The sequence below is a fragment of the Penicillium canescens genome (assembly GCF_028828765.1).
Source record: "Penicillium canescens strain IBT 15451 chromosome Unknown utg000003l_segment0_segment0, whole genome shotgun sequence".
NCBI lineage: Eukaryota > Fungi > Ascomycota > Eurotiomycetes > Eurotiales > Aspergillaceae > Penicillium > Penicillium canescens.
This window is the reverse complement of record NW_026703965.1, coordinates 1,036,813-1,056,244: the sequence shown is the minus strand read 5'-3', so window position 1 is coordinate 1,056,244 and position 19,432 is coordinate 1,036,813. Positions and strand designations below refer to the sequence as shown.

The window sequence follows — 19,432 nt, the reverse complement described above, 5'->3', positions numbered from 1 at the left end:
TTGCGGTTCTCACAAAACGACTCCATTTCACGAGATCAGTTATCTCATGGTTTTGATAGCATTATCAAAAAGTTCATATGTTCCCCGAAGAGTCAAAGCAAAGTGAAACGTAGCAATAAAATGCTTTGCAGTGCATAGATATTGATAAATCCAAGCGTGACTTGCATTTCAAGGAGTTTGCGCCGCTTGGCCGCGTCAACGAACCGGCGGTGCCTAGTCCCCGAGAAATCTTATATATTGGGCCGGCCAGGTTAGGTTTCTCCGCCAGCCTATCTAGTAGCCCGCGGCCCGCAGCCCGGCAGGGCCCGTGGGCCCACAGTCCCTACAGTGGACCCTCGGAGCCTATTCAAAACCAGGCTGTCGCTCTATTTTGAGTCTCCTTTTGGATTACATTGGGACAACCATACAAGAAAGTCTCTGTTATGCTAGCAAAGTGTCCCAAGGTTTCGTAATGGGTTTTACAACGGGTTTTCTAGGCAGTGTATGGTGCGTCTCACGAATGCGGTGCTTTCTGTCTCAGGTCTGAGGAACGATTCATTGCTACTGTGAAAGGCCAGATAGGTCTGTGGAACCATCTTGATATTGTACCCATTCCTTTCGGTGGCGAAAAAGAATCGATCCTGCAGGAGTTGCATTTGGATACTGGAGGTTGTCCATGCCAAAAACTGCTACTCAACATCTGGCTTCAACAAAAGACCCGGAACATCAAACTGGGCTTATCTCTATGTCCTGGCTCTAAGGCCCGTGATTCTGTTGCAATTCCAAATACTTGAGGCACAAATGTCACCCTGGAGGCACTGGGACCGGGGGTGGATTTGGAATTACAAAGGCCCCGAAACAACGAATCCCACATGGTGGTATAATCCCAGTGTAGCAGAAGTCTGATGGTGGGTCCCCAATATATTGCAGTAGTAACGCGATACTGTATAATGAAGCAAATGGAGAAGTACGTTTTTTTTCCTACTCATACTTATGTACTTTTATGTGGTCTTTATACGAGGCTCTTACGGACAAATATGTACCACTAGAGAATATCTCTCCTAAATCTAGAGTTTGCAAATGCGGAAAGTAGCTTTTGGCGGTCATCGGTAAGTCCCAGGAAGCCCGGGGTGAAGAAAGTTTCGATTGTTCCGATGTCGCAGTAAGTAGGTATTTGACGACACGGAGCATCCATTTGATAAATCAACAATACCATAGCCGGCTACAAGTTTCAGCTTTTAAGAAATACTGACTTCGACTAGCCTCGTTCTTTAAATTGACTCACAGCTAAATGTCTGGCGCTCAGGTGATCCATCGTACCTGGCATATTATGCAGTACCACATTATTCCGTCCCTCCATCCAAATATAGTCCTGCGAATGCAGGCCCATTATTTGCTCTTGCTTATGATCAAAATGATCGAGAGAATGCATGCCTCAATCTTGAAGCCTGCAATCAGTGAGTCTGGACTACAAGCCCTGTCCAATATCTGATAAAAAAGTCCCGGGTAGATTATGGAAGTATTTGAACACTTGAGAAAGGTTTCGAAGCAAACCAATGCCTCTGTCAGCCTCGGTATATTAACGTACGTGCTGAGCAAATTGATAAGACTGAACTCTGTAAAATAACCGCGCTGGTCTAGCTGGTCAAACGTCGATCTCCTCTATCATTAGGGGGTTTCCTATATAAAATCATATGATGAAAAGCATATTCTGTCAATGTCAGTCTTTTGGCAACAACCAGTCGGCATGCTCTCTCTGCACAGCAAGTCTCACCGGGGAGCAAAAAACCTTATTGCCGGTCAGCAATTACCAATTTGCTCATTTCAATGCCGCACGTGGTGACTTGTGACATCTATTGAAAGCAATAACTGACAAATAGAAGCTAAACCCCATATATTACTAACTGCCGATTTTTCCTCCCGGTGCGCACGGTGTGATTGGAACACAAGCCTTCCACAGAGACACCTATCACCAGGATTCTGGGTCTCTCCCGGTACACAATCGAGGCAAATAGAGTTCTTGTTTCTTCACACGCACGAACGGAGATAGCAGTGGCTCCATATAGAATCACCTACCAAGCTTTATGGATTGGCGCAATGAGAACTTATTGCATGTGACGCCGATATAAGTGGTAGGAAAAACAGACGTAATAGAGCTTGTGCCAAACGCTAAGAGCTACAGTGTTAAAACTTGTCGAAAAATGTCTCTGAGAAGCTTGGAAGCCAAATATGAGGTTTATCTGCCGATATCAACGTTAGATTGGCTTCACACCACTTGAATTTATATATACCCACACTGAATACCTGTCTCATTGGCTTGTTCAAGAGTTTTGCTTTCTCAGGGCACGATAGACCCTGAGGATCAACCCTATATCGTACATTTTTCAGCTTATCATGGCATCCGCGTCACGACAACAACCGGGCCTCGTAAGTTTATACATACCTTACAGGCTGCTTACACTCTGTGGCCTTCTGATCTGACTTGATAGGCGTGTGAGGAATGCCGCAAGAGGAAGCTACGATGTGATAGACAGCAGCCTCGATGCGATCAATGCGAAGACTCTGGAGCTATTTGTTACGTGAATCAGGATCGGTCTCCAAGAGGTCCTAAAAGAGGACATTTGAAAGCTTTACGGAGTCGTATTGGTTTGTAACCAGAATTCACCTTCTATACACCCAAGTACCTAATAGCTGTTCCAGCCACACTTGAAAGCCTTGTCAACCGCGACCAGGTCAGCCTTGACATCAATGCACAACACACATCCAAGAGTGAAGTGGGTCAGTTTCCTACTCCGCCAGAGAGCTCTGTCGATAGCACGAAGAGAGAGTGCCGTAGTGTTTCCCGTTCTGTGGATGAATCACCTCCAAACATGTCCTTCGCGCCCACTACAGCCCCAGAAATTGAGATATCTGATATAATCGAGGCAGATTTGTGCGCATAGTCTCTGTACACGATGGTTTATTACTAACGAATTATACAGAGACCAGCTCTACTTTGATAGAGTGCATCCTGTCGCCCCCATGCTACATCAAGGTCGCTATCTGACTTGGTCTCAACAATGCTACAAAGCAGAACCCTATTCCGGCTTGCAGGCTGCGATGTGGGTACTAGCCGCAGCCGCATCTGCACATCTGCAGCATATGCGGGAGCCACTCTACCTCTGTGCACGCTCCAAGCTCGAAGCGTTGGATAATCAAATCGACTGTGCAAGCTCTGCTTATTTGCAGTCTGCACAAGGCTGGCTTCTACTGTCCCACTATGAGTTCCGGTACATGAACTACAGTCGAGCGTGGATCACTGCCGGAAGAGCCTTTCGTATCATCCAACTGATGAAGTTGCATGAGATTGACCGCTTCCACACAACGGCACTTGATCTAGCATTTACTGAGCCTTGGGCCGAGATAGAGGAGAAAAGACGGACTTTCTGGCTGGCATATTGTCTAGATCGATTTCTTAATATCTCAGACCAATGGCCTTTGACTCTACATGAAGAGCCTGTAAGAAAGCCTCACTCATTCCAGATCCCTCAAGCACTGCTGATTTCGTCCCGATACTAGCTTTGGATATTTCTTCCAGCCCCAGAATCCGATTTCCAACATAGTAGACCTGTCCTCATGGTATCCATGTCAGATGCCATTGAGACATCGGGACAGAAGACGCTGCCACCTTTCGCTGAGGCAATTGTCTTGACAACACTATGCTGGCACAGTATTAGCCTAAAGCAAACCCCACTTGTCAGCAAAGTACCCGGACTTGATACTGGTATTGACTTCTGGGAGCACCACAGACGACTCTACCATATAGCTCAGCAGCGGCTGATGCTGCTGTCCCTACCACCATGCTCGCCAGAACTTTTAGATCCCATGCGCCTATTCACAAACATGCTAGCAAATTCAGCTATCATCTGGTTCTATGGCATGATGGAAATCCTAAGAGGAACATCGAATGATCAAGCCATCCTCGTCCCTCTTTACTCGGCGTACGAAATAGCAAGCCTTGCAAAACCACTTATTCGATCTAGTTTCTTCACAGTGAGTAACCTATTCCTTTTTATTCTTGCTTCCGGGGCTTTGGTAGCTTGTCTCACATCTCACGTGCGCATCTAGGCACATACATTCTCCCCTATGTTACTCTTTCTCTCCGCGAAGTTTCTCCGTACACATGGAGATCAACTGCGTACAAGTGGCACGGTGTCGGAGGATAAATATGGTAGGCTGGGCGAGCTCAAAAGGGCTTTGCTGGTCTTACAAAATGGGAATAATTTAGCAATGAATTATTTGGATCTCCTTGAGTTGGATTGGTTCGATGAGTGGAGTGATTTTCCTTCTGTGCAGGGTATTCTCTCAGGTGGCACAGAGCAGCAAGAGACACCATGCGTCTTGGATATAATGAATCCTTTTTGAGGCACTTCGAGTGTAGTTGAAATGTTAACGTTGGGTGTTTTTAGTTTGTCCCGTCATGTATTTACCCAGGTACTCACTTGAATACGGAAATACCCATTTCTTTTTCTCCAAGAAGCGACTAAGAGCCATTATCCAATATATTCGCCATGGACTCAGCGGCCCGTTGAAGACTTCATCCTTCTTACGTCAAATGGATTGTAAAAAGGGATTAGAATAATTGTATTACTGAGTCCTTGGTCAGTGAAAAGACGATACAGGTTCGTAATGGGAAGCCGATTTCTCCATCTCCCAGATATCCCGATCACCGAATAATTCCAGTTAGTCATGAATCTTGCCCTTCACATCCTCCTTGGCTCTAATAGCCCGTTGTGTGCGAATACGTCACTGCTCAAAGCGAAACAACCACCTTCTGCGCCGACACGCCCTTCATGTGAACGTCAAGGGCAGCCTGAATCTGCTCAAGTCCCTTTCCGATAATAACAGGCTTAGGGACGACGCGATACTCCCCATTTTCCAGAGCGTTGGGTAGGAACCTGTTATAAATCATAGCACCCACTTCGTTGTGGACCAGGGAGCTACCGAAAACGAACTTCGTCACAACACCTCGTCGCACGGACTTGAAATAAACGGTAATATTCCACCACATCAAACCCATCATGAAAACGAAAAGTTGCCAGGCAGTCGTGGGAGCCTTCTCGGGAAACGGGAAGCTGATTTGGGCGACGAACTTGGAACCATCTGTCTTTGCGAGGATGTCCATGCAGGCCTCAGTGGAGTTGTTACCGATTGCGATTGCGCCGACGGGCTTCTTGGTGCGGAGAACATGGATGATGTCTTCGACAGCCGACTTACTGTTATAGTCAAACACATTGGTAGCACCGAGTCCCTTCACATACTCAAAGTTCTTGGGAGAGGATGTGGTGATCACATCGTATCCTGCAGCAGTGGCCAGCTGGATGGCATTGCTTCCGACACTGGTCGATCCACCCCAGATAATAACAGTCTTGACAGTTGATTTTGCGGCTTTGCTTATGGCGGTAGGATAGTCAAGAGCCAGGAAGTCAGTTTGGAAGAGTGCAGTTGCAGCGGTTGACAGGCCGAGGGGGAGGACGCAAGCCTCTTCGTAGGAAAGAGAGTCAGGAATTGGCGAGGTCAGGTTAGAGTGCACGACAGTGTACTCTTGGAAGGCACCTTCGGATGACTTGTTGATGGTGGGGTCCATGGATATCGCGTGGGCAAGGACGCGATCTCCAAGCTTGAAGCCGGTGACCTCTTCGCCAACCTCAACCACTTGACCAGCGAGGTCATTTCCCATCACAAAGGGGGATCTGATCCACTCAAAAATGTAATTTCCCATGACCTGCTTGGACCACTCCATGGGGTTCACGGCAATGGCGGCGTTCTTCACGACGAGCTGGTTGGCTGCGGGAGAGGTGTATGGCGCAGACTGGACTTCGAGAGGTCGCTTCGACCTGGCAGACAGCCATGCGGCTTGGTTGGGGGCTTTTCCATGATAATATTCACAGATAAGGGACCTGCTGATTTGTAGAGGCAAGCCTGGTTGGGAAGATGGGAGAAGGCAGAAGTTGGAACGGTGAAACCAGGAGCTCTCACCACAACACGGCAATCCGATGCGATAACTACATCATACGTGCTAGTATGTCCATCTCGTGGCGTTCGCCACATCTTGATTATAGGATAGTCTGATGAGCTCAACTTGTAAGTGTCTGCCACCCATTAGTCCAAAATCTTCTTGAAACAGGGCTGGTTACATCAACGGGCTGGTCAAAAGGTATATTCGGTAGCATACGATAAATGACAAGGTTAGGTACTACTTGTTGGGCTTTTGCCTTCGAATACAGGATTAATAGGTCTTTGTCAATTATAAGAAGCCAAGTGAAGGTGTATAGTTGCAGCTCATACCTTGTCTTCCCTTTTCGGACCGTCGGCCGAATGCTGAGTCATTGCATTTACTCGCGGGCAATTTATCATCTATCTGCCAAGACATTCCCGAAAAGGTAGACAGCTTAACAATCTAATGCATACGACTAGGTATTGAAGATGGGAAGGACCAGTATTTATAGTTTGACCTTTTGTCCCGAGTATTGTCACTCTTAGTATCTTCATCCTCTTTCCTTTCTGATCCTCTTTGTATCACCGACATCTCCGATCTATAACGCCCGACTATTTTCAACATGGTCAAACTCCTCCAGCCAAGGGTCACACCACTGCCAACGGGCATTGACCTAACAGGCAAGACAGCCGTTGTCACGGGAGCCAGCTCGGGACTGGGTCTCGAATTAGCCCGACAGTTACTGCAAATGCGAGCGTCGACCGTCGTTCTGGCCGTCCGCAACGTCGCCAAGGGTGAAGCATGCGCCAAGGATCTCCTTCAGGACCATGAAGTCCAGAAGCTTAACCCCAAGCCTAGCATCAAAGTGATGGAGCTAGACATGGACCGGTATGACAGCGTGCAGCAGTTCGCCAAACAACTCCGCGATGAAATCCCGGTGGTCGAACTGCTCATCCTAAACGCCGGAATCAGTCCTGTAACACTTGAGCGGAGCCCTAACGGCCATTCTCGAGCAGTGCAGGTTAACTATCTTTCCAACGTACTGTTGATAGCAGAGCTGTTGCCACATCTCCAAGCGGGTGCTGAAAAGACCGGCTCGCCCGCGCGAATCAGTTGGGTTGGAAGTCGGATGCACGAGAGTCCGAGTCTCGAGAAGAAGATGCCTATAAAGGCTGATGAGGGGGTGTTGGAACACTTGGATAAGGAGGAGACTTTTGTTCCGTTTCAGCATTATGGGGATTCGAAGCTGTTATGTGCGCTGTTTATGTATAGCCTGACACCGCTTCTGGATCCGAAGAAGGTTGTCATCAATATGGTGTGTCCTGGTATGGTGGATACAGCTCTGAGTGATGGGCTCCCGCTGCATATCCGCTTAGTGGCGAATGCTATTAAGGCGATTCGGGCCCGTGCTGTGGATGTGGGTGCCTGGTTGATATTGAATGCGCTGTTGGTTGAGGGCCCGGAATCTCATGGCAGGTTTTTGGGCGATAAGATCATCATGGAGTAAGTCTACCCCATTTGCTACGTTTCTGAATGCAAAGGCTAATATGCTTTCCCCTTTCATTAGAAAAGCCGCATTTATCGAGTCGCCGGCGGGTCAGGAGATACAGAGCAAACTTTGGGCAGAGACGATTGCAGAGATGAAAACGCTTGTAGATCTCCCTGTGGAGTATGAATAAGCTTGAATAAGCTTGATGGCTCGGTCCGACCATTTACATGTAATTCATTCCCCCAGAAATGCAAAATCACATGGTGAATCTGCTCTCCGGGCAATTCCGTAATCAGTCACGTTTCGCTTGCGATACCAGGCCACGAGTCACTGAGCATAGTGCAGTGTGGAGATTCCACGCCCCCAATCTTTAGAATATCTGGGATAGCGAAAATGCCGCCCATGACTCAAAGTCAGACTGTGCCATGTTGGAAATAGACTCTAAGTCCAATCCACCGTCATTACCCGTTAAGGTGGTATATGCCGATGCAGAAGTGGTACTACCAAGGGCAGTTTGGGGCCGTGGGGTAGATTCCAGGGAGAAATCCAGGCCAATATGAAGGTCGATGAGAGCTTGCATAGCGAGTGGCATCCTGTCTTTCAATTGGCCTTGGCCAGCGCTATCATCATCGGCCGTCTGGTTTTCAGGCGAAGAACCCGGGGCTTGGTATTGTGAGAGAATGAGACAGATATAATCATCAAGGCATGATCGGGCGTTCGGTACTTCGCTTAATGTGTGAGATTGTTGGATATATGTCAATGTAAGAAGTGCGCATTGGAGGGGCCCGTACTGGCTATGCCAGTACCATGTGTAGGGCGAAAGCGCAGGGGTATCGTGGAGCCATATAAAAAGACGCAAATAAGCCACGCAGAGGTGCACAACTCTGAAAGGTTGATAAGTGATCTTGTGATGTAAAGGACAACGAGGTTGATAAACAATCCATACCTGGTCCATAGCTTTTTGGAGTTTGAGTCTTTGTCTACTGGGGAGACCAATACCGGCCTGTGTAGCGTGATAGCTGTTTCGAGCTGCATTAATGTCAGCATGGCACGCGTCCACCTTGTAAAATCGGTGGACTGGCTGGTTCCCTCCGCTACTGTATGTGTGGATATATGACCGATGAGCGTGTCAATTGTCTGCTCAACCCGTTTCGCGTCCGTAGCGAGCTCTGAAAGCTTCTCCGTAGTCATTTTTCGTGAGCTCTGCAGGTGAGAAACGATATTCCATTGCAGGCGAGTGCTTTCGGATCGCCCGATGGCGAACAATAGTGTTAGGTCCAAGACTTCGGAATCGATGACAGCTCCGCCATTGTCACCATAAGCAACCACGCTTACTCCGTCTAGTACATCGTCTCCACAGCAGGGCGGAAGGCCGGTAGATACGCTCGACTGCAGATCGAGCCAGACTATATGCCACCAAATCCGACGCCTGGTTTCTTGATCTTTATGATTGAGAGCCGACCATGTTGCTTCACGGTGAAGTCCCATACTCTGGGCTATTCGCACCGTAGTGCTGATGGAGACTAAACTTTGCATCCACTCATGGGGTGGGTCAATGAATGGACCTGTTAACAACGTCGAGACGAGGGTGTTTATTGTCGGATACTGCAGATGACAAGACTGGAAAAGACTGGCTGTATAGGCGGTTTTAAGCTGCTTCAAGGTCGTATCTTTACACTCGTCCTGAAGCAGATCGCTTGCCCAGTGAGCTTCCGGCGCAGCTGATGCACCGCAGTACAATATTGCAAATAGTAAACAGAAAAACGTTGGGTCGTCAATGAACTTTTGCGATGGCAATGACTCGTCATTATTTCCACACCAGGCCCAGAAGTCATCGTAATCTGTCTGCAGTGAGGACCGGTCCACGAGAGGGCAAATGGGCCACACTGCGATGAAGAATACCTCAAGCAGGGCGTTGCTAACGGGTTTTGTGGGCAGAGACTTCAGGAGGCTAAACATCTTTGCAGCAGAAGCATATGAGGCCATATCGTGGGGAACATGACGGCACTTGAAAAAGTCATCGCTTTGGGTTTCCTATAACAGGCGCAATCGCGGTCAGCTACTCTTACAGATCAGGTGCCGGACGAGCTTTGGAGCCTTTACCTTTCCAGCAATGGAACCCCAAAAGGCTCGACCAATGAACCTTGTATGACCGTTTCGCTGCAAATTCAGGTAGTCATTGCAGATTGGAACTGGCCTATGCGCAGAGGACGACTCGGATGTAGAAGAGGGGTTCAAGTTAGCATCCGGCACATTGCTTGTGCCTGTAGAAGGCTTATCATTATGGACTAGATCTGCGACTCGATTTGTGGAACAGGCTAGCGGGGGATCAAGCAGTGAAGCAGTTGGGTAATTCGCTTCAGAGCCTGGTGTACCCACTATCCCTGGAGCTTGAGTGCCAGGCCATGCTCCCGTGTCCGGCACAGCAGCATGATTGGACGGTCGGCTCTCAGAATGGTTGCTTTCATTATTCAAGAATACATGTCGCACCCGGCCAGTAAGCTCGTCGCGAACTCCTGTGTTGTACACACAGGTCTCGTTCATTCGCGTGCAGTTGACACATTGTGGATGTTCACGACCGCAGCGAACCTTGCGACGACGACAGACAACACAGCTCAGGGCCAATCTAGGTCTTTTGATAGGTTGCTGAATCATCGGGAGATATTCAAACTTGGTGAGTTTGTACAATGGAACGAAGGCACAAAGAGAGGGTGGAGGAGCTAAGCCGAACTAGGAAGCTAATCTTGGCTTCCCACTACATGCCACCACCTCCCACTGCACTTGTCTAGTCTTCTATATAAGATGCCGCTGCATTTGCATGAAAGATTAGGAAACCCTATATAAAGTTTGAAGCTATTATGTACAAGTCCTCCTCGTACCTTAGAGTTGTCCAGAGCTCCATATTCCAATCTTGGTTGGTGGACGATCCTTGGCATGCGATCTCATCCAGCAAGTCTTCTGGTGTTCTCGATGGCCCAGGTCAATTTCGCACAATCCCAGGGCTGCGTACAGAGAGAAAATTATTTTGTTTATATTGTCAGAGAGAGCTGACTGTAGAATGGTGAGTGATTTCACGCAGCTGGATTGCGGCCTATGAATACCACGCGTCGCTGATGGGCGTATACCTGAAACAGCTCACGAGGCACTGGGTTCGCCAATAAAAGGCGTGATAATATAAGACTGGAAGTTTTGCGTACCGGTACGCACGAAGTCTCCATATTGTTCATGCAGCTTCGAAGGTAACATTTCTTCTATGTGTTTCCTTTGTCTTGCTGTTAGGTGAGGTCCCAGTCGATCTTGAAACTCGTCAAACAGGTGAGTTTTTTACATGCAAGCTTAGATCCCAGTTGCCAAGCTTCTTAGTAGCAGATTGGCTCATAGTTGCTATTGAAAGAGCAGCTAGCATTCGAGTCCAACGGGGAGAGAGAGACAGGTTAAACAAAGACTATTTAAATATAACCCCACGTCGATGTTCAAATGCAACAACATTCCTTTGTTAGCGGTGACGCAGATTCCACATCTATTTCCTCTACCCAATTTATTAGCATGCAATAATAAAGAATGGGCACCTTCATGGGGTTTCTTAAACCCTCAGACTCGGGGCGATGCTTTATACAGTCTTCCTGCGTTTCATGTATCCTCACCCATGTCCTGCATCAATGAATGTTCGACCCCCGGTGCCCCTCATGATAGAGGCACATATCTTGTAGCTCTCTATGAAATTATTTAAAAACCTAGGAAGCGTCAGTGGCCTTTTCGTGTTTCCGAGTAGTGTACGCAGACGAATTCTTCCCGGAGTGTCATGATTCTCGCTCTGTGCAGCCTGCTTCTGGTACATGCGGTAAGCGCATTGTCCGTAGAACAGCCCCAGGTCAGTAGTATCCTTACTCAAAGGCATCTACTCCAATATGCTAACGACGCCCAGAACTCATTTTACCGCCGTGATTTCAACCCTATCTGCTCCTCGTACATCGTTAGCAAAGGGGATACGTGTACCAGCATTGCCGCAAAATGCGATATCACTACTCACCTGCTCACTACCTATAATAAGGGTGTGGACTGCGCTAAAAACGTCGGAAAGCCGATGTGCTGTTCTACAGGAGGAACTCCAGTTCCACCGAGAGATGTTGGAGGTGTCTGCTACAAGTATACCATTCGGGGTGAAGATACTTGCGAGCGAATTGCAAAGGCATATGGCATCACGATTGCCAATATTGAGGCCTGGAATAGGGAGACATGGGCCTGGTATGGGTGTGGTGATCTTCAGATTGGGGGCAATATCTGTCTCACTGAGAAAGGTGTCTGTCCTATGCCGATATCCATTCCTGGTGCTGTTTGTGGTCCTCAAGTACCTGGGACTGCGCGTCCTACCGAGTGGAAGAAATTCCCCTCGTTGAATCCCTGTCCCTCTAGTCAATGTGTGAGTCTTATTAACTCTTGCTCGTGCGACTCAAACTGACAGTGATGATAGTGTAATAGAAAAGGCCAATGTGGCACCGGCGCGGACTTTTGTGGCTCGACTACATTTAAAGCTAGTGCGACCACCGTTATCAAAAAGCAGGCTGATGTTGAGCCTGCGGGCAAGACGACAATCTCATATACAACTGTGAGATACACCGCTGCGATAAGTTTAAACTCCGCGACCAGCGCTAATCCAGCCCAGTCTGCGAGTACTACCATAACGACCAGTTCCAGTTCAATAAAACCAAGCACCACCCTGACTACCCGTGCAGGCACGACCTCAACCGGCATCGAAACAGTACCATCAGGGTGGCTGCTGCTGATGTATATGGAGAAGGGTTGCGAAGGAGATTATGTGGCCCTCCAAGGCCACAATAAAGAACTACGCAATTCTAAGTGTCTTGTGCTCCATGGCGGTCTCAGTACCAATATCACAGACGAAGATGTTTCATGTCGATACTGGGTCGACGGTGGTCTGAACTGGAAAAGCTGCGACGATAGTCCGAAAACACGGCCTGCATCATGGAAGATGATCAATGGTCTCTGCACGGTAGTCGATAATGATAAATGTGACAACTACAATTCCATCGGCCAGACATATGGCTGGCGGGGGAAGGGAGGACCTTGTCAGAATGGTGGTAGACGAGGCGATCCTAGGACGTTCAACTCAATGCAGTGTTATGTCGGGTAGGAAAGTATATGTGGAAAGGCGTACATTTCATATAATATCAGATTGCCAAATATATCATTCAAATCAGATCAATTTTGTCTCATAAAAGCCAAAGAAATAGGCAGCAGAGTGGCGATACGAAATTTTCCGCTTGAGCCTCATTTCAGCCCCCAAAGGGTCTACCGTCGAAGTGCGACCTTGACATAAAATCCAAGTTTCCCCTGATTCCTTCGTTTTGTTTACTTTTTCCTCTTTTAAACATAATGGGTCGCCTCAACCAGGAAGTTCCCGCGTCCTCGTCGCACTCACTCCATTCCTTGGATGACGCGCCACCACCCTACACCGATGATCTCGAGTCCCTCCCCATTCCGCCCGATCCGCCTGTCCAGTCTCGCATTAAACCCCTCCGTCTGATCGACTCTGCCTACGTTCTTCCCGGTGGAACAGACATCAGGCCATACGACACCGTCGCTCTCACCCTCGCGCCGAATCTCTCGACCAACAGCGATGAGCTCTACAATGCCATCCGTAAGCAGATCATGCTGCCACTACGCCCTCTCCTCTACGTGAAAGGTTATCACACCGAATCAAGCAACAATGGGAAAAAAGACAAGAACAGCAGCACTGTGACCGACTTCGAGTTCAAGCTGGATCTCGCCGAGACCATGCTGACCGGCTGGGAGGGCGGGCCTATGGAGGTAAACTGGATGGAGGTCGACATCCTCACAGATGAAGATCCGAAGCCCGCCTACCGTGGTGGAATCCTGCGTTCGCGCACATACAAGCCCCCCAAGTCGCGCCAGGCAATCGCCCTTACTGATGCCAGCGATGCCCTCCTCGGCCAAGACGCCGACACCAACGACGTTCAAAGCGCCCTAAAACTATGGTGCGAGCGGTTCTGCCAGGACCCGGCGCCCGTGAAATCGTACTGTTCCCTCCCATTCCTTCACAAAGACTGTCTAGCTAATCAGACTGGTTGACTTCAGATTCACACTGCACCGCCAACTCGGAGGCTTCGACTCGAACGCAATGCGCAACGTCCTCTCTTCGCACATCCGCGAACTAAACTACCGCGGCTCCCTCAGCTTCTCCTTCTCAACCGCCCACCGCTCCGTAACAATCTACTCCCCACACTGGATCAACCGACTGCGCGCGAACCGCTATGTCTGGTGGATCGTAGTCATCCTCCAGCTCTGGATAATCACATGGCCAATCATCTTCTTCATGGAGAAGCGGTACGAGATCGCTCATATAAAGTGGAACGCTTCGCTCATGCCCGAGACCGATTCTGCTTTGGTCAAGTGCTACGCTCAGGGTCGCAACGAGTCTGCTCTGGCTGAATACTGGGCTCCGGCTGTTAAGCAGGCTGCTTGGACTCGCCGGCGTGGTGAGGGTGATGTTCTCACGAGAATGGATGTCGAGCGTGTGCAGGGATATTCTATGCAGCAGTTGCTTGGTATGCATGCTACTGCTTCTGATTCTGAGCGGGAGCGTAGGGAGCGTGTTAATAATGGTGCTGGTGGCTTCGTTGATAATGTTGTTGGGTTGGTCCGCGGCGTCAGTGAGGTTGGGCAGGATTGGAGGATGTCAATGGGATGGGGTGCTAACTGTTAGATTTGCTGTCTGGTTGGAGCTTACTCTATGGTCTACGTGTTCTGGTCAACAGTGGACCTTTTTGAAATAATAGAGGCATTCGACTGCAGCGGGACTGCAGACTGATTCTCTATAGTCCTGGATAAGACTTGCTGGTTCATTCTTTTATAATTTTCCTATATTAATATATATATTGCACTTTCTATGTCTTTCTAAAGTAACGTCTTCTCATGTAGGGCAGCACTGCTGTGAATAAGTATTTGGGCAGTCTCCATGCGAAATCCACGTGTCTCGAAGTGAATCCTGTATATGATTCTTTGCTTGTCCTTTCCTCTTTTATGCCTGTTTTCCGTGCCTTAACTGGCAGTATTCGGTACACGCTGTACAGACTGAGGAATCTATAGTTCCAGTTGATGAGCATGTCGCCATGCCATAAGTTAAGTGTAACTACTAAGCTCCCTTGGTGTCAATTTAGGGTTTGTTTTCCGATTTTGATATTGGAACTTCACTCACCACAGCACATTGTACATCTCGTGTTCCTTCCTATCTTTCTTAAGTGATCAGTTACTTTACAGCCCAACATGTCTACATCCTATGATCTTACCTCCTACGGTCTCACCATGTCGCCCACAGTGTGCTTTGTGGACAACGAATTTATTCAGAGTACCAGGTGTATCATCTGGTCCATGTTACTATTATTCACGGTCCAAATTGCCGTTCTACACGTTGCGGTTATCCTCATAGACAAAACCATCCAGCTAGTCACCCCAAGGTTCTTGAATCTGGTTGTCCATGTCTTCGGAAAAGTAGAGACATACTGCGATTATCTGAACTGGAAATGGCTAGCCTGGCTTCTCAACATCGTGGCTAAGATCTCTACAACCGAAGAAGACAGACGGCAACAAAAACAGTTGATCAAGGAAAAGGAGATAGTGATGTAAGAGAATGAATCACATCAACAGCGATACGACTATTTGATTGAAACACTCGGCTTCCTGGAAAAGCAAGCAGAAAATCAAACCCTCACAGCAGAGCAGATTCAAACCACATGCGATCTAGACTTCGAGCTGTCTCTGCTTCCCTACGTGGCAGCTGATACAACTCATAAGTTCCAACAGCTGGAAATTCATTGTCGCGATGGGGCGTGGATACGTGCTAATAGGCAAACCAGTAGCCCTATTCTACGAACAGCTGGTCGATGCAAGAGACTGGGTGGTTGTTGTGCTTTTGACTGTGTTAGTTCTCATAGAGTACGGGGTGTCTCGTTCATTGGTTGGTCATTGTCGCATTGTACTAGTGAATGCGGGTGCTGTATTCCACGAGAGGGAAAGAGTATAGGGTCCAACATAGAGGAGAGAAGGGCTTTCTCTAATCCTGTCTATCACTGCGTTTAGATCCTGATGGTTCGAGGCCAGTGTCGGGTAAATCTAATTTTATCGCTTTTTGTCTGCCTTTTGCTTCGACAGCATTTTGGGGCTGGTATATATAGTGCTTTGTTGGACTTTGAACATCCCTCTCTTTTGCTTCAATTTTGCTTTGTTTACACAATTGCATTGCTACGCATCCTTGCTTTGGTTCTCCGCAAGTCATTCGAAGCTCTATTCCCATGTTCGTTCCTTTGTCTACTACAAATGTCATTGATATCCAAACCTATCCAAACCTATCCAAACCTATCCAGGCTTTCTTTTTGCATCTGCTCTCTTTATTCTCTCTTACACTTCAAGTCATCTCTGGTTTTTTTGTCCCATTGTTTGCTATAGTCCAACCGTGGTTTCAACACCTAGTTTTCCCTTTGTATACCCGCATAGCGCTCCCTCGACGATATACTAGGGCCTTCTTTACAAGGTATAAAGCCGTTCGGGGTTCCGTTGGTTATTTCAATTTCAAGCACCGAACCACTTCCATATATACACCGAATCCCAGCATTTATTAGCACAATCGCAGGCATGCGCCAATATATCCGACGAAAGAGTCTGCAGCTGCTTCCTTGTCTTGACCGTCGCCCTCGCTGTGGACAATCCAGACAACAACGTCGCAACAGCAATGAGAATCAAAGTGGTACCAGAGAGCAAAATATTGAACTTCCTCAACAGCCATTGCCTCCTTCTGGACCCGCTACTGACGAATCCAACACAGATACCCCACAGCCCGTTCAAAATGAGAATAACCCTTCTGCTGACCTAGAGATTTTGCCAGAAGCCCCGGCTGCTACCCACCCAAAGCAATCTCCTGAAGGCTCCTCAGACGGTCAATCCGAAGTTTCATTCATTTCTAGCGCTAGACGTCGTCTAGGGCATTTTGTCCTTACTGAAACTCCTGAAGCCGCAGCAGATCCACAACCTAGACCCTCGACTCAACGCATTACTAGAAGTCGATCAAAGACACCTAGCGGAGATGCGGCATCTAGGTCCCCTATTCGCAAACAGCGTGGACGCCGCACCATATCACCAGCACCAGGACCAGAATCCCGGACAAAAAGGCCAGGCGAAGAAAGCCCTGAAGAGGATGAAGCCACGCGTACTGCCAAATTACGCCGGAAAGGAACTAACTACCAGAACTGGATAGACCGAGCAAATGATGCCGACTGCCAAATCCCATGTCCCATCCAGCGGTCAACACTTACATGGAATGATATTGCGAGAAACCCTGATGAGGCTCGGCGATGGGATATAGGGAAGGATAAAAAGGTAGGCCCCAACCAGGTGGCGATGAAGGACCAAGTCCGACCACCGGCTCTAACATCCGGAGAGAATGACTATCGCAAAACCCAGATTTCCCGTTTGGAGAATGCAGGGTATAACATGCATACGCACCGGATGGGTCGCGGCGTCATTTTCGCGGAGTTTTGTCAGAGGCCGGTAGGTAGTGTTAATCCTCATTGGTCTGAGATTGCCCTGGCTCAGTACCAGCGTGACTATGATATTGATACTCTGAGGTATGTTTATGTTGTGGACTGCGAGAATACGGAGACGTTGGGACATATGCGGGACGTGCTTTTTCCTAGACTCGGTTATTCGAAGGATAGTCAGGAGGTTCTGACTTGGGAGTATAATACTGAGGGTTATAAGGAGATTATGGGTGTTGTTTGGGGGAAAGGCGTTGGTGCGCTTGTACTTGGGGCTTGGGACAGAGGGACACATCGTATTGCGAGGATTCTTACTTGGCAGTCTAGGGGGAATTGGCACATGAGGTTTGATATTGAGGTACTTCGGAATAGCCCTAGGTATGATCTTCGTTCCCTTCCCAGCAAGCCGTGAAGTGAATTGTTTGATGCGATTTGTTCATATCTTAGATACCTAGGTATTCGCCAGCTTCTATTGATCCTGAAAGTTATGTGCATAAATCAAACGGTAAGCAATACTTTGATAGACGAGTATATTTTGATCAGACCATCATCCACATATGCAATCGTTTACAGCAACGCAAATCCAAGCTAAGAGCAGTTTATGTCCCATTGAACACTAGGCGTAGATACGAAGGCCTGCTATACACCAAATAAAGCATCCCGCCGTCCCAAAATTTGCCAGGCACACGCGAGGGTTCACCTCACGGGCAAAAGAAATAACCAAAATAAAGATACATGTCAACCAAGAAAGATACCAAGGTGAAGAAACTCAAATTCACAGGGCAAAGAAGCATTACAGGAAAAGGAAGCCAGCACCGAACAGAGTCGACAGGACAGTCACCATGCCAACAGCGACAGGGGCGAAGGTGATCTGCATGGGCTTCAGGTTGGCGGCGGCACCCTCGGAGCTGGTGGAGGTAGCACCACCGGCGGTGGCAGAGGCGACGGAGCCAGAGCCGGGGGTGGCAGTGCCGGAGGAGGGAGTGCCAGCGTTCTGGGAGCCCTTGCCGCTGAAGCCTTCACCCTTGCCGGCACCCTCGGTCAGGTACTTCTTAGCGGGGGCGGGCATGGCGGGGAGGGCATCGTTGGAGACGTCCCAGTTGGGGGCGTTCTTGACGGGGCAGCCGGAGGCACCGCCGGTGGAGTTGTAGTTTCCATCGCCGGAGGGGTTCTTGGTACCGTCGAAGGCCTTCTTGAGGGCGTCGTAGTCGTCGAGGGTCTCGACATCGTCACCGCTGATCTTGACGAGTCCGTACTTGTTGCCGGCCTCGGTGTACTCGTAGACGAGACCACCGGAGTAGACGCCGGTCATCTTGGTGGAGTAGAGAGCCTCGACCTCCTCGAACTTGCGGGTGTTGGTGTTGCAGCCGTACTCGGAGAGGAAGAGGGGGAGACCGTAGCCGGTGAAGTTCTTGACCTTCTGGTCCCAGCCGGAGGTGGAGAAGGAAGAGGGGTCACACCAGGAGTAGTCGTTGAAGGCGAAGAAGTCGGAGCGCTCGTCGTCGGGACCGCAGTTCATGTACTCGGCCATCTCGAGACGGTTGGTGTCGACATCGGCGGCGGAGTAGCCGACGGGGACCTCACGGAGCTTGCGAGAGCGAATGTAGGTACGCATGTCACGGGTAACGGCCTTGACGTAGGGAGCGGCCTTGGAGGAGGGGCCGTCGTTGATGACCTCGTTACCAGAGAAGAAGGCCAAGGTGTTGTCGTACTTGGCGAACTTATCAATAGTAGCGAAGATGTACTGCAGGTAGACATCGTTGTAGGATTGCTTGGGCTCGGCACGGTTCAGGGAGTACTTGGGAGTGTTGACATCCAGGACCAGGTAAATGCCGGCTTCGGCGAGGGCGTTCATGCACTCGTCGTGATCCTTGGAGTTGTCGACGGAGTAGACACGGATGGTGTTCAGACCGAGGTCCTTGAAGTTCTTGATGTCACGCTTGCAGCCTTCGGCGTCGGCAATGGGGTCGGCGAGGTCGGAGGAGCCACCGGGCTGGTAGTCAACACCACGCATGTAGAAGCGCTCATCACCCTTGAAGAAGGCGTTACCCTTGACGGTGATAGGGGTGATGTTGCTGTCGCGCTTCATGTTCATGTTGGTCGCGGCACCGAGAACGGTGGACGCGCCCATAGTAAGGGCAGTTGCCACGGAGGCTACGGATGCCTTCATGATGTCGTTGGAGTGGAAAAATTAAACGAAAGTCGAATAACAGTTGGTATTAACGAGAGTCGGAAGATTGGATTAAAGAGAGTAAGGAATGACAGACGTGAAGGAAACGAGAGTGGAAGAAGAAAAGGCTTCAGGAACGTAGGGATGAAGGGGTTATACGGCCAAGGGCCTTGGGCCGATTGGCACGACAAGGGTCACTGGGCTGTGCTACGCCAAGTTATTGGCTCTCGCCTTTTCATCCCGCGACG

General features: G+C 49.0%; 9 protein-coding genes across 9 annotated transcripts; 6 read left to right on the top strand and 3 right to left on the bottom strand.

Moving 5' to 3' along the window:
* Positions 1-2,373: 2,373 nt before the first annotated feature.
* N7446_003879 (Zn(II)2Cys6 transcription factor) lies at positions 2,374-4,383 on the top strand (the record flags this gene model as incomplete). Its single annotated transcript, XM_058512628.1, is given in 6 exon segments — positions 2,374-2,406; positions 2,469-2,625; positions 2,638-2,911; positions 2,961-3,477; positions 3,538-4,074; positions 4,087-4,383. The coding sequence occupies 6 exon segments, from the start codon at positions 2,374-2,376 to the stop codon at positions 4,381-4,383; spliced, it is 1,815 nt and encodes a 604-aa protein (XP_058373957.1).
* Positions 4,384-4,771: 388 nt separating this feature from the next.
* On the bottom strand, positions 4,772-6,069 carry N7446_003878 (zinc-binding alcohol dehydrogenase family protein; the record flags this gene model as incomplete). The annotated part of the gene is made up of 2 exons (XM_058512627.1): positions 4,772-5,918; positions 6,035-6,069. The coding sequence occupies 2 exons, from the start codon at positions 6,067-6,069 to the stop codon at positions 4,772-4,774; spliced, it is 1,182 nt and encodes a 393-aa protein (XP_058373956.1).
* Positions 6,070-6,578: 509 nt separating this feature from the next.
* N7446_003877 (uncharacterized protein) lies at positions 6,579-7,635 on the top strand (the record flags this gene model as incomplete). Its single annotated transcript, XM_058512626.1, has 2 exons — positions 6,579-7,459; positions 7,524-7,635. 2 exons carry the CDS (start codon positions 6,579-6,581, stop codon positions 7,633-7,635), a joined length of 993 nt encoding a protein of 330 aa, XP_058373955.1.
* A 180-nt stretch (positions 7,636-7,815) lies between these two features.
* Positions 7,816-10,100, bottom strand: N7446_003876 (Zn(II)2Cys6 transcription factor; the record flags this gene model as incomplete). The annotated part of the gene is made up of 3 exons (XM_058512625.1): positions 7,816-8,329; positions 8,392-9,479; positions 9,549-10,100. The coding sequence occupies 3 exons, from the start codon at positions 10,098-10,100 to the stop codon at positions 7,816-7,818; spliced, it is 2,154 nt and encodes a 717-aa protein (XP_058373954.1).
* A 1,147-nt stretch (positions 10,101-11,247) lies between these two features.
* Positions 11,248-12,597, top strand: N7446_003875 (LysM peptidoglycan-binding domain-containing protein; the record flags this gene model as incomplete). Its single annotated transcript, XM_058512624.1, has 3 exons — positions 11,248-11,286; positions 11,371-11,865; positions 11,917-12,597. The coding sequence occupies 3 exons, from the start codon at positions 11,248-11,250 to the stop codon at positions 12,595-12,597; spliced, it is 1,215 nt and encodes a 404-aa protein (XP_058373953.1).
* A 201-nt stretch (positions 12,598-12,798) lies between these two features.
* N7446_003874 (uncharacterized protein) lies at positions 12,799-14,326 on the top strand. Its single transcript, XM_058512623.1, has 2 exons — positions 12,799-13,501; positions 13,563-14,326. Exons 1-2 carry the CDS (start codon positions 12,840-12,842, stop codon positions 14,188-14,190), a joined length of 1,290 nt encoding a protein of 429 aa, XP_058373952.1. The 5' UTR covers positions 12,799-12,839; the 3' UTR covers positions 14,191-14,326.
* Positions 14,327-14,750: 424 nt separating this feature from the next.
* N7446_003873 (uncharacterized protein) lies at positions 14,751-15,110 on the top strand (the record flags this gene model as incomplete). The annotated part of the gene is made up of 1 exon (XM_058512622.1): positions 14,751-15,110. One exon carries the CDS (start codon positions 14,751-14,753, stop codon positions 15,108-15,110), a length of 360 nt encoding a protein of 119 aa, XP_058373951.1.
* Positions 15,111-16,115: 1,005 nt separating this feature from the next.
* Positions 16,116-17,426, top strand: N7446_003872 (uncharacterized protein; the record flags this gene model as incomplete). Its single annotated transcript, XM_058512621.1, has 1 exon — positions 16,116-17,426. The coding sequence occupies one exon, from the start codon at positions 16,116-16,118 to the stop codon at positions 17,424-17,426; it is 1,311 nt and encodes a 436-aa protein (XP_058373950.1).
* A 381-nt stretch (positions 17,427-17,807) lies between these two features.
* gel1 (1,3-beta-glucanosyltransferase gel1) lies at positions 17,808-19,184 on the bottom strand (the record flags this gene model as incomplete). The annotated part of the gene is made up of 1 exon (XM_058512620.1): positions 17,808-19,184. The coding sequence occupies one exon, from the start codon at positions 19,182-19,184 to the stop codon at positions 17,808-17,810; it is 1,377 nt and encodes a 458-aa protein (XP_058373949.1).
* Positions 19,185-19,432: the final 248 nt, after the last annotated feature.